Raw genomic sequence first — 14004 nt, forward strand, 5'->3', positions numbered from 1 at the left:
AAAATTCAAATGAAAAGATATGTAGACATGAGATAGGTAAACGTCAAAATGTTCATGTATAAGTATATGCAATATATTTTCATCAATGAGGTTACACAATTACATGTTTTATAAAAATGTACCTTAATATCATCAAATTGAACTTAAAAATGTTTTGAAATAAAAAGAAAAATTGGTACTTTTAAAAATTAAATGCAGCTTTATATACATACATAAATAAAAAAAATTATTTCAAAGCATCATACTGCTACGGAAGCCGGTAGATGCAAAGTAAGAAAAATATTTTATTTGGCGGCCGCCACATAATTATTCGGCGGCCGCTAGAAAAATATATCTGGCGTTAATAAATAACTAGAAGCCGCCAAATAAGATTCTTGCGGTGTAGACATGTAATCTAATAAAACATAAATTAAAGGGAAACATAACCTTATGAAGTGATTTTTTTTTTGTATAAAGTGTAGATTTTATCTTTGCTAATAAGGCATGAAACTCCCAGATTTGACTACAAACAGAAGTTGTAGATGTCGTTAAAGCAAAAACACTATAATTTTACTGGCGGCCGCCAGATATTTCAATGGCAGGCGCTTGAAACTTATCTGGTGGCAACCAAGATAATATATTTTTTGTACCTAGCACGTACCGGCTTCCATATATTGCAATGTATTTGATAATATGAATAGTATTAATTACAGTCAAAATATTTTATCATGATACGTAATTATGTTAATAGCCAAATGATGGAAAAACCTATGATAAATTGCTTCCTTTCATTATGAAACTGAGAAGTATTTGCCCTCATAGATCTGCGTTATGTTTTTCAGCATAACAGAGAGAATCCTAGCCAGGACTAATTTCCTCTCGCTTCCCAACTCTCCATAGATACATGTACCTAAGTTGCTTCACCCTCTAGTCACTTCTCATTTAGAGAGTTTTAGAATTCATTATTAGGTCACCTGAGACACTCAGGTGACCTATTGCTATCTGTTTTCGTCCATCGTCGTGCGAGGTGCGTCGTCCGTCGGTCGTAAACTTTTGAACATTTTCAGCTTCTTCTCTTGAACCACTGAACCAATTTCAACCAATTTTGGCATAAAGCATCAATAGGTGAAGGGGTACAAAAATTTTGAATTTCATGGTCCCTTCCCCCTGGGGCCTGAGGGGTGGGGCTAAAACCATCAAAATTAGTGTTGTCTTTAAAAATCTTATTCTTTACTCCTGGACATCAAGCAGTCAAACTGTTGGCATGATTGTAATAAGCATTGAGCCCTCTACCAAAATTGTGAAATTCATGGCCCCAGGCTCAGGGGTTCTGGTGTTAGGGCGAGGCTATTTAGATCATATACTAGTAGTGAAAGTGCATTATTTCTTTGAAAATCTTCTTCTCTACTCCTGGGTATTATTGAAACAAATTGAATACATAGTTATGATAAGCAAGGGTGACTCTACCAAAATTGTGAAATTCATGGCCCCAGGCTCAGGGGTTCTGGTGCTAGGACGGGGCTATATAGATCATATTGTGAAAGTGCATTATTTCTTTGAAAATCTTCTTCTCTACTCCTGGGTATTATTGAAACAAATGAAATACATAGTTATGATAAGCAAGGATGCCTCTTCCAAAATTGTGAATTTCATGGCCCCTGGATCAGGGAATAGGGCGGGGCTCTATTTATTATATAGTGAATTCCGCGAAAATGCATTAATTCTTTAACAATCTTCTTCTCTGCTCCTGGGTATTATTTAAACAAACTAAGTACATTGTTATGATAAGCAAGGATGCCTTTTCCAAATTGTGAATTTCATGGCCCCTGGATCAGGGAATAGGGCGGGGCTCTATTTATTATATAGTGAATTCCGCGAAAATGCATTAATTCTTTAACAATCTTCTTCTCTGCTCCTGGGTATTATTTAAACAAACTAAGTACATTGTTATGATAAGCAAGGATGCCTCTTCCAAAATTATGAAATTCATGGCCCCAGGGACAGGGGTTCTGGTGCTAGGGCGAGGCTATATAGATCCTATAGTGAAGGTGAATTATTTCTTTGCAAATCTTCTTCTCTGGCCCTAGGTATTATTTAAACAAACGAAGTACATTGTTGTGATAAGCAAGGATGCCTTTTCCAAAATTTTGAATTTCATGGCCCCAGGGTCAAGGGTTCTGGTGAAAAAGGGGGGGGGGGGCTCTATTGATTATACACTTAACAAAACTTCTAAGTGTTCACTCTAATAAAAGTATTTATTTAAAAACTACAAGATAGAATGGTATGATATTTTCAAATTATTATAACCAACGAGTCTTCTCAACAATTGTTGAAAGAAAATCAATTATCACCGATGAAAACCAGTGTACCGTGACAAAGCGTAAAAACAATAAATCTGTACTTTGCGGCAAGTGTTTTGTGTGATCAGCATCTTTTTGTGACCATTTTCAATTTTTGAAAACTGGTTTAACTAAAAAAAACCACAAAACATTGGCAAAATAACCATTGAGAAAGGAGGGAGAGCCGTTGGAATGTTGTTATCCGGATCATCCTTGCACCATGTTTTACTCGCTTTTATCTTAGTGTTTATTTGTCCTTGATTTAAGGAATAACTGTCTATTTTTTTGGATTCATGATGTGATCAATCGAGTGGCTTGCGTGATAATTTGCATAAACGCCGAAGGCGTTTATGCATAAAATTATCACGCAAGCCAATCGATTGATCATCGTCATGAATCCAAAAAATAGACAGTTATTCCTTATATTTACATGCTCCTGATTCTGCAAATTCCCGTGCTAATGGCCTCGCTTCTGTCTCTGTTTGTCCCGCCCCGCACGTGATTTTTTTTTAATCGCGCCTATCGATGAACCAGTAGATTTATGTAGAAATAAAGTATTTTTACAATTTTATCTCGGACAAAGACATTGGAAATGTAAATATATTACCTTTAAAAATTAACAACAAGTATAAAAACCCATTTAAACACATTTTTCTATAGGTTCTGCGTCATTTTCATCGCCAACTTGTCACAATTTGAAAGTTTTGGACAAAATTTCATCAAACCGGAAGTGATCTGGATCTTCCTCTGAGGCCAACGTTTCGCATCACAACTAGGTTAAAAGTTTGTTACATTGTCCTGAAACAATTTTAGAAACATTAAAACAAACGACTTAAATGGTAAGAAATTGGTGCTTGTGGCAGTCTAATATTATCTCACTATTAGTCTGAATCATCCTTAAAGAGGTACACTTACGTACGAAATGCCCAAGAATATTGACCAGAAGGTATCTGTGATGATGCACTGTCAAATTCCCGGATCTGAATCCTATTGAATACATTTGGGATTTTTTTAAGGAATGTCAAAGCACCCCCTCCTTCCACACAATTTCAACGGTTTAGAAAGATCCATGCAGTAGGTGTTGCAGCAGATGGGTCAATATCCTATTCAGGGGTACATGGTATCCATGAGAAAAGAATATGCCTTGCAGTAATTTAAGCGAGTGGTGGTCTTAATCCTTAGACATTATTTTATGTGAATTTTCATTTTGAGGGTAAATCATGTCCTTGACACTTTGCTTAAAATTCTGACGAGATACTTACACGAAATTTACGCAACATCGAACTGAAATATGCATCATTAACCATGAATTAAAGAAATTATTTATTGTATACATTTGTTTTTTAAAACTTAAAAAATGTTAGGTGAACACTTAGAAGTTTGGTTCAGTGTATAGTGAAAAAGCAAAATTTCTTTGAAAATATTCTTTTCTGCTTCTGGTTAAAAAGCTAAGTGTATAGTTATGATGAGCAAGAGTGCTTCTTCCAGAGTAGAGGATTGCATGACCCTAGGGTCAGATGTGCTGGTGTAAGTGTGGGACTCTTGATAAAATAGTGAAAATGCGTTAATTCTATTAAATAATCCTGTCTGCTCCTTAGTGTTAAGCAGATAAACAAAGTGATTACTTATGATGAGCAAACTTCTGGTCCCAGGGTGAGAGGCTCTGGTGTTTCTCGATTGGGGGGGGGGGGGGGGGGGCTTTATTGATAATATAGTGAATCTGTAGTAAAAATGCATAATTTCTTAAAAAATCAATCTTCTCTGCTCCTGGGCATATCGGAGGCAGAATGAAAGTTTTAATAAGGAAGGGTATTTTACCAGATTTTTGAACATCTGGACCATTTGGTAAAGTGTTCTGATCCTGGCCAGGGCTCTATTAATTTGTATTCTACTGAGAGGAGTTATTCCCCTTTGCCATTTACTTTTGATAATTAATCACTGTAAATAATGTACTTGAAAGGTTAATAGAATAAGAGAATTATGCAAGAATTTTTATTGTATAAGTATTGTATTTCAGCTAAAAAGTGGCAAAATTTTAACATATTGATGACTTAAATGAATATTATGTTTTGAAGTAAAATAAAGACAATCTGATTATAGGGTTTTCAACTATTCACTTCTTTATGAAAAATAACTATAATGTCAAAACTCAAGATCTCTCATAAAAAGCACTGAAAATTTCAATCTGCTTGTCATTTTGGAAATTATCTTTATTTGGGAAAATTTCAATTTTCATTTGGGGGTTGGTCCTTTACACCTGCATGCAACAGACATTAAGCCCTGAGAATTCTTCAACTATTTCAAATACCTGCAAGCAAACATGAATCGATGAATGTAGAGGAACAAAAGATGTCCTCATTGTTATTATCACTGCAGTCATAAAACTTGTAATTATCACAAAACCTGAGATTTAACCGATATAATGGTTGTGACATGGGTGATCTCTAATATGAAATGTTTCAATTGATGATTAGTTTGTCAGGTAACAGATTTAAGAAATTCTGTGGATTTCAAATCACGTGATAAGCTTAAGATACACGTGCCTGCGAGAGGTGAGCATCATCTAATTGAGTTCAGACGCATGTCCAGTGGTGTGTTGGAGCGTCTAAAACACATTTAGTCCACGAAAAGAAACAATTTTTCAAATTATCAGATAATCTGATTTCTTTTAAGGAATTTTGTCTTCTTATTGTCTCGCTGATATGGATAAGATTGGTTAGTTTGAGTATAATTTGAGTAAATTTTTTTTTGACATGACATTAAATTTCTATGTCTTGAATTAATGCTATTATAATATGTTTTAATTTTAATATAAATATAATGCATGTTTAATATATGTAGGTTCTATTTTATTTAATAAATAGCTGTTTTCTAAAATTTTTCTTCTTATTGAGTGAAAATGACAATGATGCCAAAATGTCTTAGTTATCATAATTTTAAGTGAAATGTGAAGTAGATTTAATAGAATTAAATAAGTTTTTTTTTAATTGTATATGATTTTATATGTATGCTAATACCACATACTATTTAACAACCTTATGAGGATGTTAAAAGGTAATTTTTTTATGTTGTCCAATTTATTTTATTTATGTGAACACATATTGTACAGTTAAAACTAATTAAAATATGGTCTTCTGTTTGATTGATTGATTATTACAATTTTTTGTTTGATATACATATGTAAAAAGAGTTTGTGATATATTTTAGTGGAAATGATTCTCAAAACTAGAATAATATATATATATATTTAAAAAAAACATGCTTTTGGGAATTAACTTATTAAATGTACAGTTTTGAAATAAATAAATGTACATTGCTACTAACCAAGGCGGAGATGTGAGATTTGATGAATTTTGAAATTCTATCATAGTTTGGCATTGATATTAATCTTTCTTTTTGCATTATTAATCTTTAGTTGCTCCATGTTTTGCACGAATAATAGCTTCAATGTCACTAGGCTTGCTACGAATAAAGCTTTTACAGATTTTTTTTTTTGAACTGAATATACTCTTCCACTGAAATGTTTTCCACATTTCTTTTTCACCCGTTGACATATATTTCTAATTCCACCGTAAATTTTACCTGAAAACTTTTATATGTATATTGATTGTTTCCCGGTTGCATTATTGTGGAAAATGCATTGCGTTTAGAAACTTTCTTATGCTAATCAGGATATACTGAAAAATATCAGTATGCGCTTTAAGTATTTCCCAGAAAAGGATTTGTATGCGTGCAATAACTCAAAAAGCTCAAGAGAGGTTCTCAAACGAAGGCGGTTTCTACATGTTTCTTATTTTGGAACAGTATTGATTGAAAACCCAAACCGAAATAAAACATTTGAGGTCAAATAAAGAAGACCAGTCTTTATTCAAATATGTCAACAACTTGTAAATTAAAAGATGCGAGGAAGGCAATCTAGCGAGAATGGTGCTATATTCCAAGAAATAATTCTTCGTATCTTTTGTTTGCGGCTGTGTTTAAAAGCAATATGATTCATTTCCAATATGTGCGTTTAATTACTTCACAAAAGCATGTTTTGTGATAAATTTTTTTGAGCTGTACAGAAATGGGTTTTTTTTTCTCTTTAAATTTAAAAAATCATTTGAAATAAATTTTATTTTTGGCCATGAACAAAAACTATACATACCCAATGCTGTTTAGTGTTTCGTGCTGAGATAAGTATTTGTTTTCTTTTCAAAATAAGCAGTTTGGAAATATTAGCGGGAAAGAAATGGGGAAGCTCCAACCTTCTCTCCTTAGCGCTTCCTGTCGATTATATAAAATAACAACGAACCGATTCTGTGATTTACAATAGGTATAGGAAGTACCTTACTGCACAATCATTATATAAACAAACATTTATACAAAGAATAACCAATATTTCCTACCATTCTACCTTCATATTCAAATATTTTGTAGACAGATTTCTTCCAAAGTTTTCTGAGATTTTCCAGTATAATAGGTCCAACGTTATAGTCCTTGATCCCTTGTTGTTGACCTCTTCGTCTAACTCCCACCCATTGTCATTCTTGAGATGGACAAGGAAGCGAAAGACTGTTGAATCTTCCAGTGTACATGTCTTGTTGTTAATTCAAAGGTTGTAAATGTTTTACTCAGGAAAAAAGAGTGTAACTCACTTTTAAAAATTTAAAAGGGTGTCAGTTCTTAATACCTACTTTTGTTGAAATGATTTACACATTGTATGAGATATGCATAGAATCTTTGATCTCTGTTTATAATCATAATTGTACATGTCTTGTTGTTAATTCAAAGGTTGTAAATGTTTTACTCAGGAAAAAAGAGTGTAACTCACTTTTAAAAAAATAAAAGGGTGTCAGTTCTTAATACCTACTTTTGTTGAAATGATTTACACATTGTATGAGATATGCATATAATCTTTGATCTCTGTTTATAATCATAATTGAATTCCGTTGATAGAAATATTAATTTTCTTTAGATTTTTGTGACTTACCAGTGGGATGGCATACTAGTATTTAAGTACACATTTGCAACAGTTATAAGAGTCGTTTGATCAAACAATCACATTCTTTACAGCTTTTTTTTTTTTTTTTTTTTTTTTTTTTTTTTTGCTTCTATAGGCCAATATTATATATCATGTATACAATGTTAACACCAGAAATACGTCTATTCTTTAGAAAACAAGATCTGTACCAGCAGCAAGAAATTGCTTATGAAAGAATCTTGCCTTAATTCCTGAATCTTTTTTCGTATCTAATCTTATAAAAATGCTGAAACAAACCCCAGTGAAGGCGATGTGAAGTAATCTTTTAAAAGTGAATATTCAGTGAATAATTATATTCATTGTTAAGTTCATCGTAGTGATTTATTCCAGTTATTTAGCAACCATGAGAAGTTCTTATATCATTAAAAAGTGAATATTATTTTTGTGAAAATATACGATCAAGAATTTCTTTTGCTGTCACTTAGTACAATGCTTGTATATTAATTATTCAAAGCAATCCTAATATTTTGCACAGTTTGTATTATCAGATGGCAGATTTTATTAAACCAAGAGATTTACGTCCCATAGTTAAAACTTTACAAACATATAAATTATATACAATTTATGCATCTCATATGAACAACACATATAGTATATATAGTATAATAAAAAAGAGAAATCACAACATTTGTTACTCAGGAAAGAAATTTAATTTCTTAATTTGTTTGCGCAAAATACATAATTTCGAAGGTTACATTATCCCTGTGTTAAGGAATGCAGTATATTTAACAATTGTTGCAATCTAACTGGAATATCAGGGGGGAAAACAGTATCATCAGCATACAATATGAATTTAATCATTTTCATTGATGGACACCTTTTTAAAAATAAAATACTGTTCAAAATCACTAAGATATAATGAAAATAGAAGTAGATACAGTATTTATAACCTTAAAACACCACAGAGTATATTAAAACTAACTAATAGTGCTCCATTGTGCTTGATACATTAATTAGTTTAGACTAGTCTATTGCAATTATGTTAAATAACAAATTTTTGAGAATATTCTTTCCCTTTGCACAGGATTGTTCCTTCAGTTGAAGATCTAGAATCTATGTGCTGGGTTTTAATGAGACTCGACATTACAAATAAAAGGTATTAAACAAACTATTATTTAAAAAAAAAAAAGGTAGTGTAAATGTATGCTAGTAGATGTGTTGTAAGAATAATGTAAATATGACGTGAATTTCCATTTAACATGCATTGAATAAATGTAACGAATTGAGTAGAACTTAATATCTGAAGGTAGAAATATTACTAAAACTAATAATAAAATTTAAGCGAATTATTTCAATATTAAACTCGCCAATTAATCGCCACTGCATGAATTCCATTGCAGTCAAATATTACTCTCGTTAAGAAATACATTCATTTTTTTCGAAAAGGGGGTTGAAATTTAAAAAATGGTCAGGTTCATCATCTGGATTGATTGCACTCTTACTGAAAAATACAATGTATGGCTAGAAGAATATAACAGATATTCAATGTGACAAGAATATTTAAAGAATGAATTTAATAGCTAACCATGTTGAATTGTTTAACCTGATTTGAGGCATTTACACTTTATGAACCGCGAGCCGACGCGATGAAAAAGCGTAAACTATTCCAACCTAGGGCATACAAGTGTCATATTGTAATTTTTGAATTTACCGGGTGGTAGTAAATAATAAAAATTACAATATGACAACTGTATTTTTTGTATTTACTACCACCCGGTAAATTCAAAAAGTACAATATGACACAAGCATAACTTGGGTAACTATCAAATTCATTTCTTATCATTTGATTTTTTATTATTGAATATAAGAAATACACTAATATTTGTAGCCAATTAAATGGCGTGTTATAATCAGAATCAAATTTATTTATAGATATCAGGATACTTAGTATTCAGAAAAACAAGTTAGATAGGGAATACTGCAATTCAAACGAGAATGTTAAGATAAATGCAACGAAAAATTCCAGGCCCCAGGATCATAAAACATCTTAAGCTTAAGTCAAAATTTTTATGTTGTACTAAAATGTTGTTGAAGTCAAGCAGGCCAAACTTTAACTAATTTTCAATATTGCTTTACAAAATTAAAGTGTTATATGCAAATTCAGAGATTAAATCAATAATTATTAAACATTTTAAAGGCAATTGAATAAGTCTGTTTCATGATTCTGGGGCCAGATTGCTTAAAAATATTCTCATTACAAAACAAAACTTAAAGCATGAATATTTCACAGGGATAGTTGGAGATTTAATACAATTTTAAAAAGGAGAAGAAAGCACTTCCTTCGAATTTTCAACTGGTGCAATAAACAAGTTGAATGTCTTTAGTTTGCATGAATAAGAATATTGTACTGTAATTTTCGTATATTCTGATATTACAACATTATTTAATCTTTATTAATGTAAATTGCAGTTTCGATTTTATGTACAGGTCACGCAGATTTACTTGGAAGTTTTTTTTCTTTCAGTTACAAGCTACATGTAAGAAGTGTTTTTGCGCAATCTAGTAGTATCTATTCATCTTTAGTTTAAAAGGTGAATAAAAAACATCTTCATTATGAATACGTGTTTATGACATAATAAAAGCGGAACTAGTAGATAGCTAAAACTGGAATCTCTAAATAAGAAACAATAACGTATTCTCAAATCAAAATCACCTTAATTAGATATATTGATAATTACTCAGTGCTGTTCTTTATAGCAACAAAAGACTAAATCATTATTCCCCCAATCAGCGATTTGGGGATTTCTTTCAATTAGTAGGGCCGTCTTTGAAATCAGATGCGGAAATTCTCAAGCTTTATTGATTCACCCTAAGGACAATTGTTTGCATACCGGATTTTCTGTACGTAAGTATTCCACTTTTACAATTCCAGTCGGCGTTATGTAAACTAAGCCTATGATTTACACAAATGAAGTATGGATTCGGGGGTCTTGAAGTAATTACATCATTTTTAATTACTGCACTGTTAGAATATTAAAAGAAATCTGCACCACTGGTGTATTTATTAAGAATACGAGAATTTGAATCCTTCCAATTATAAAGTATTTTTGAAATTCCCAGTAAAGAAATTGTAAATTATATTTGATATTCATTAAAACGCAGTTATTAATAATTACATACATGTATAAAATTTTAATATATGCTTCAGGTCTCTTTCAAAATGCTACAAATCGAAACATCCTATTGTTAAAATATTCGGAAAAAAATATTTACATCTTGAATCAATTGATAACGATAAAATCCCATCCATGGATATTACGAGAAGTGAAGCATTGACTTGTAAAGTGTTAACACATTAAAGATAAAACCAGATTAATAAAGAAAGTAAATCACAACCGATGACCATTTATTGTGTTTGAAGGGCTGAAGACGGCATGTAATTTATCTCAAATAAAAAGCTCCGCAGCACACGACTTAAATATAACAAATAATCTGATTGGTTAATTTCGATCGCAGCACGTGTCTTTTTATTTACATTAGATATGAAAGAAAATACAAAAATCAAAGGATCCTGTAATTAATATTCAAAAAGATAAAAGGTTATGGAAACACAATGATATTTAATGAGAGATTATGCAAAAAATCATGAAAGCTTTAGTAAATTTAAAGATTTACAATTAAAAATTCAATTCATCAACTATTTGAGTAGAGTATTTTTGAAAGAAATTTTCGAAAAATATTGTTTGGATAACATGCACTGGAAAAAGAAATTTACTCGATGTTAAGGATCAGTATTGATGGATTTTAACTTCACAAAACATATACATCATGGATTACTTACAATACGACAAAGTTAGCGCTTCGCCTGATTCTTCAGCCTGTTCATTTGTGGATGATTTTCCTGCAGTTTCTGATGAAAGTCAAGATTCTAACGCTGAAAGTGTACCGAAATTAAACCTGAAAATCAAAAAGAAAAAGAACAGCCATTTTCACCAAATTCAACAGAGAGAGGCAGCAAATCTCAGGGAAAGGAAAAGAATGCAATCTATCAATGAGGCTTTTGAAGGACTCAGGGCTCACATTCCCATGTTACCTTACGAGAAAAGACTTTCCAAAGTTGACACATTAAAGCTGGCTATAGGCTACATAGGGTTTTTATCGGAACTTGTCAAATCTAACGTTGGAACCACAAACCCTCAACTGTCATCAAGCAGGGAAAAACAGAAGAAAATCGTAATCAAATGTCACTATAGTAAGTTTTCTTTTATAGCTTATCATTAAAATATCACAAGCTTTTATTTCCATTAAATGTATGAATTCTGGTTACTTTCAATTCTTTTTGTATCCACTCATCATCAATAACTGCATCCTTTCAAAAGTTCATGAGGTTCTATTATATCCCTCAAATGTCTTTAAACTACAGATGTAAATTTCGTAAGCAATTTAGTTTTATTTACTGATAAGCTTCTTCAAAACATTAAATATTTAAAATGTGTATACGACTATTAGCTGACTTTGTAAGGAACTTCCTTTATTACACGTCACCTATTTTTACTATTTTTTTTTTTTTTAAAAATTATTATTATGTCAAACAGAATAGATAATAAAAAAGTAAATTGATATTCAATTTTCATGAATTCTTATTTCCTCCCAGAAAGCTAATTTAAGGTGAATGTATTTCTTATTCATAATGTAATGCACTTAGATATATATCTTACTCCAAGTCAAACGTCGAGTCAAATTCTTCGCAATCTTCTGACAAACCAAAGAAAAAAATCATTATTGGCGCAAATATATTTATTCATAAACAAAAAATTGTAATATTTTTTTTATTTCTTTATCCCTTTAATTCTGTTTAAACTTTTTTTGATGTAATATTTGCATATCAAATTCAATGAAAATGTATGCCTTAACATGTCTTTTTCATTCATACCGATCAATTAACATACTTATATTTCAAAATATCATGACCATTAAATAACATCGTAGCCTCGTAGTAATACAGTATAGTAATATTGCATACTGTCCCCAACCACAAAAACTCATACACGCGAAAATAATGCAAGCACCATAAGAGAATAGAAGCTAAAAGGCTAAAAAAGAAATCATTATTTTAGTTGTCGACAAAGGGTATTGTGAAGGAAAAATCATAACACTTAAAACTAGACATTTACTATTTGACTTCCGATGAGTTACAAATTCATTGCTTTTATTTGTTTAAATATTTTATCACTGGATACCTTTCTGAATTGATAAGACGATTTAAATGTATTTTCTTTTATTCCTTCCCCGCGTGACAGGCACGCGAGCAGACGACATAGCACGTGGCTGGCAGCCTCTGGCGGGTCATTCCTTGTCTTGGAAAGACGAAAAGAACCCGGGCCTTGGTCCTAATCGGACATTGTTCGCCAAGACCTGGGTACCAGAGGATCCAACAAAACATAAAAATACATTTGAGGAGTGTGGCGAGGTGGTTCAAGCGGACTCTACAATCAGCTTATAAATATTAAAACGTACAGATTTTAAAGAAAAGACGTATTCAACCATCCATTTTTCTATAGTGATTGACTTATTGTGATGTACACGTCTAAATAGACTGATTTTTCTTAATCTGTTAATTCATTTAGTTTCAAACTATATTACAAGCTATATTTTTCATGCTGTATATAATAATTGCCCATTTATTTATTTATTTATTTGCATACATGTATCTTCCTATCCTGTTACCGACACATGTTACAGTTGTTAATATTTTCCGTTGCAGCAAAGTATATCAAATAAAATATTGAAATTGTGCATGCTCCTCAGTTATGTTTAATGAAATATTTTAATGAAATGTTTGAATGATACAGGAATTGTGACTCCTGTTTTATTTAATCAGGCAGAAATGCAATCCACAAAATGAACCGAAGGTGAAAGTGTCGCATTGCAAAGGCGGTTTGACATTTTGGGATACAATGTCGTTGCCTGGATGCAACAGCTTATTGGCGGTGTCATTCATTACGAAACCAAAATTCATTTTTTGCTCGCTTAAAGCCTCGTGATTTTCCAGTTGGTATCTTACTAATCGGCACGTGGCGGGGTTCATTGAGATAAATCTGTGTATGTAATCGATTTTTTCATAACGAAATAATTTTTAATCGTGCTTTATTTATTTGTTTCCAGTTTTGAGATATTGTAGACACTTGCGTGGCTACCACACACAAATTATCTGCCTGTCAAAGTAGAGTCATGCAGTAAAATTTCCTGTCCATTTTTAATGATATGAATATTGTTACAGAATTGTCAAATATATAGCTTAATATCAAACTTACAATTCAAACATTAATGATTGCGTCCGATAGCAAAATGGATAGTTTGATCATATAGGAACAGAATGTTTCTTATTAATTCGCACAATACAAAGACAATTTGTTCTGAGGAATCTTGGGAATATATGATTTTATAAAATGCATATTTTTACGTAACTTTATGTACCCTGATCACTCAACCATGTCCGACTGCTGTTTTCATCTGCTTGCAATGACGTTTTGAAGACAATTTCTATAATGGATGTTAACTAACCGCTCAAGAATGAAATTTACTTCGACCGTTGAAAATTCTGAAAAGGATATTTCACATCGGGTAAGCAACAAAAGGATTCACAGAAAAAAAATACTGCTCAAAGTCTTGGGTAAGAGTTTAAGTCTACGTTATCATAAATACAACAACGATTAACACGAT

General features: G+C 31.6%; 1 protein-coding gene across 1 annotated transcript; it reads left to right on the forward strand.

Annotated features, from left to right (window-relative positions):
* The first annotated feature begins 11109 nt into the window (after positions 1 to 11109).
* On the forward strand, positions 11110 to 12824 carry LOC133188946 (pancreas transcription factor 1 subunit alpha-like). The gene is made up of 2 exons (XM_061324419.1): positions 11110 to 11533; positions 12582 to 12824. The coding sequence occupies exons 1-2, from the start codon at positions 11110 to 11112 to the stop codon at positions 12782 to 12784; spliced, it is 627 nt and encodes a 208-aa protein (XP_061180403.1). The 3' UTR covers positions 12785 to 12824.
* The last annotated feature ends 1180 nt before the right edge of the window (positions 12825 to 14004 follow it).

This window comes from Saccostrea echinata, unplaced genomic scaffold (genome assembly GCF_033153115.1).
Source record: "Saccostrea echinata isolate AGI-Se365-2 ecotype Australia unplaced genomic scaffold, CSIRO_AGI_Sech_v1 ptg000016l, whole genome shotgun sequence".
NCBI classification, from domain to species: Eukaryota; Metazoa; Mollusca; class Bivalvia; order Ostreida; family Ostreidae; genus Saccostrea; species Saccostrea echinata.

Bases quoted from the DNA above. Each gene is read 5' to 3' on its own strand.
- LOC133188946 (XM_061324419.1), top strand. From the start codon at position 11,110: ATGGATTACTTACAATACGACAAAGTTAGCGCTTCGCCTGATTCTTCA. The intron at 11,534-12,581 runs GTAAGTTTTCTT...CCCGCGTGACAG, and splicing joins CGTAATCAAATGTCACTATA to GCACGCGAGCAGACGACATA.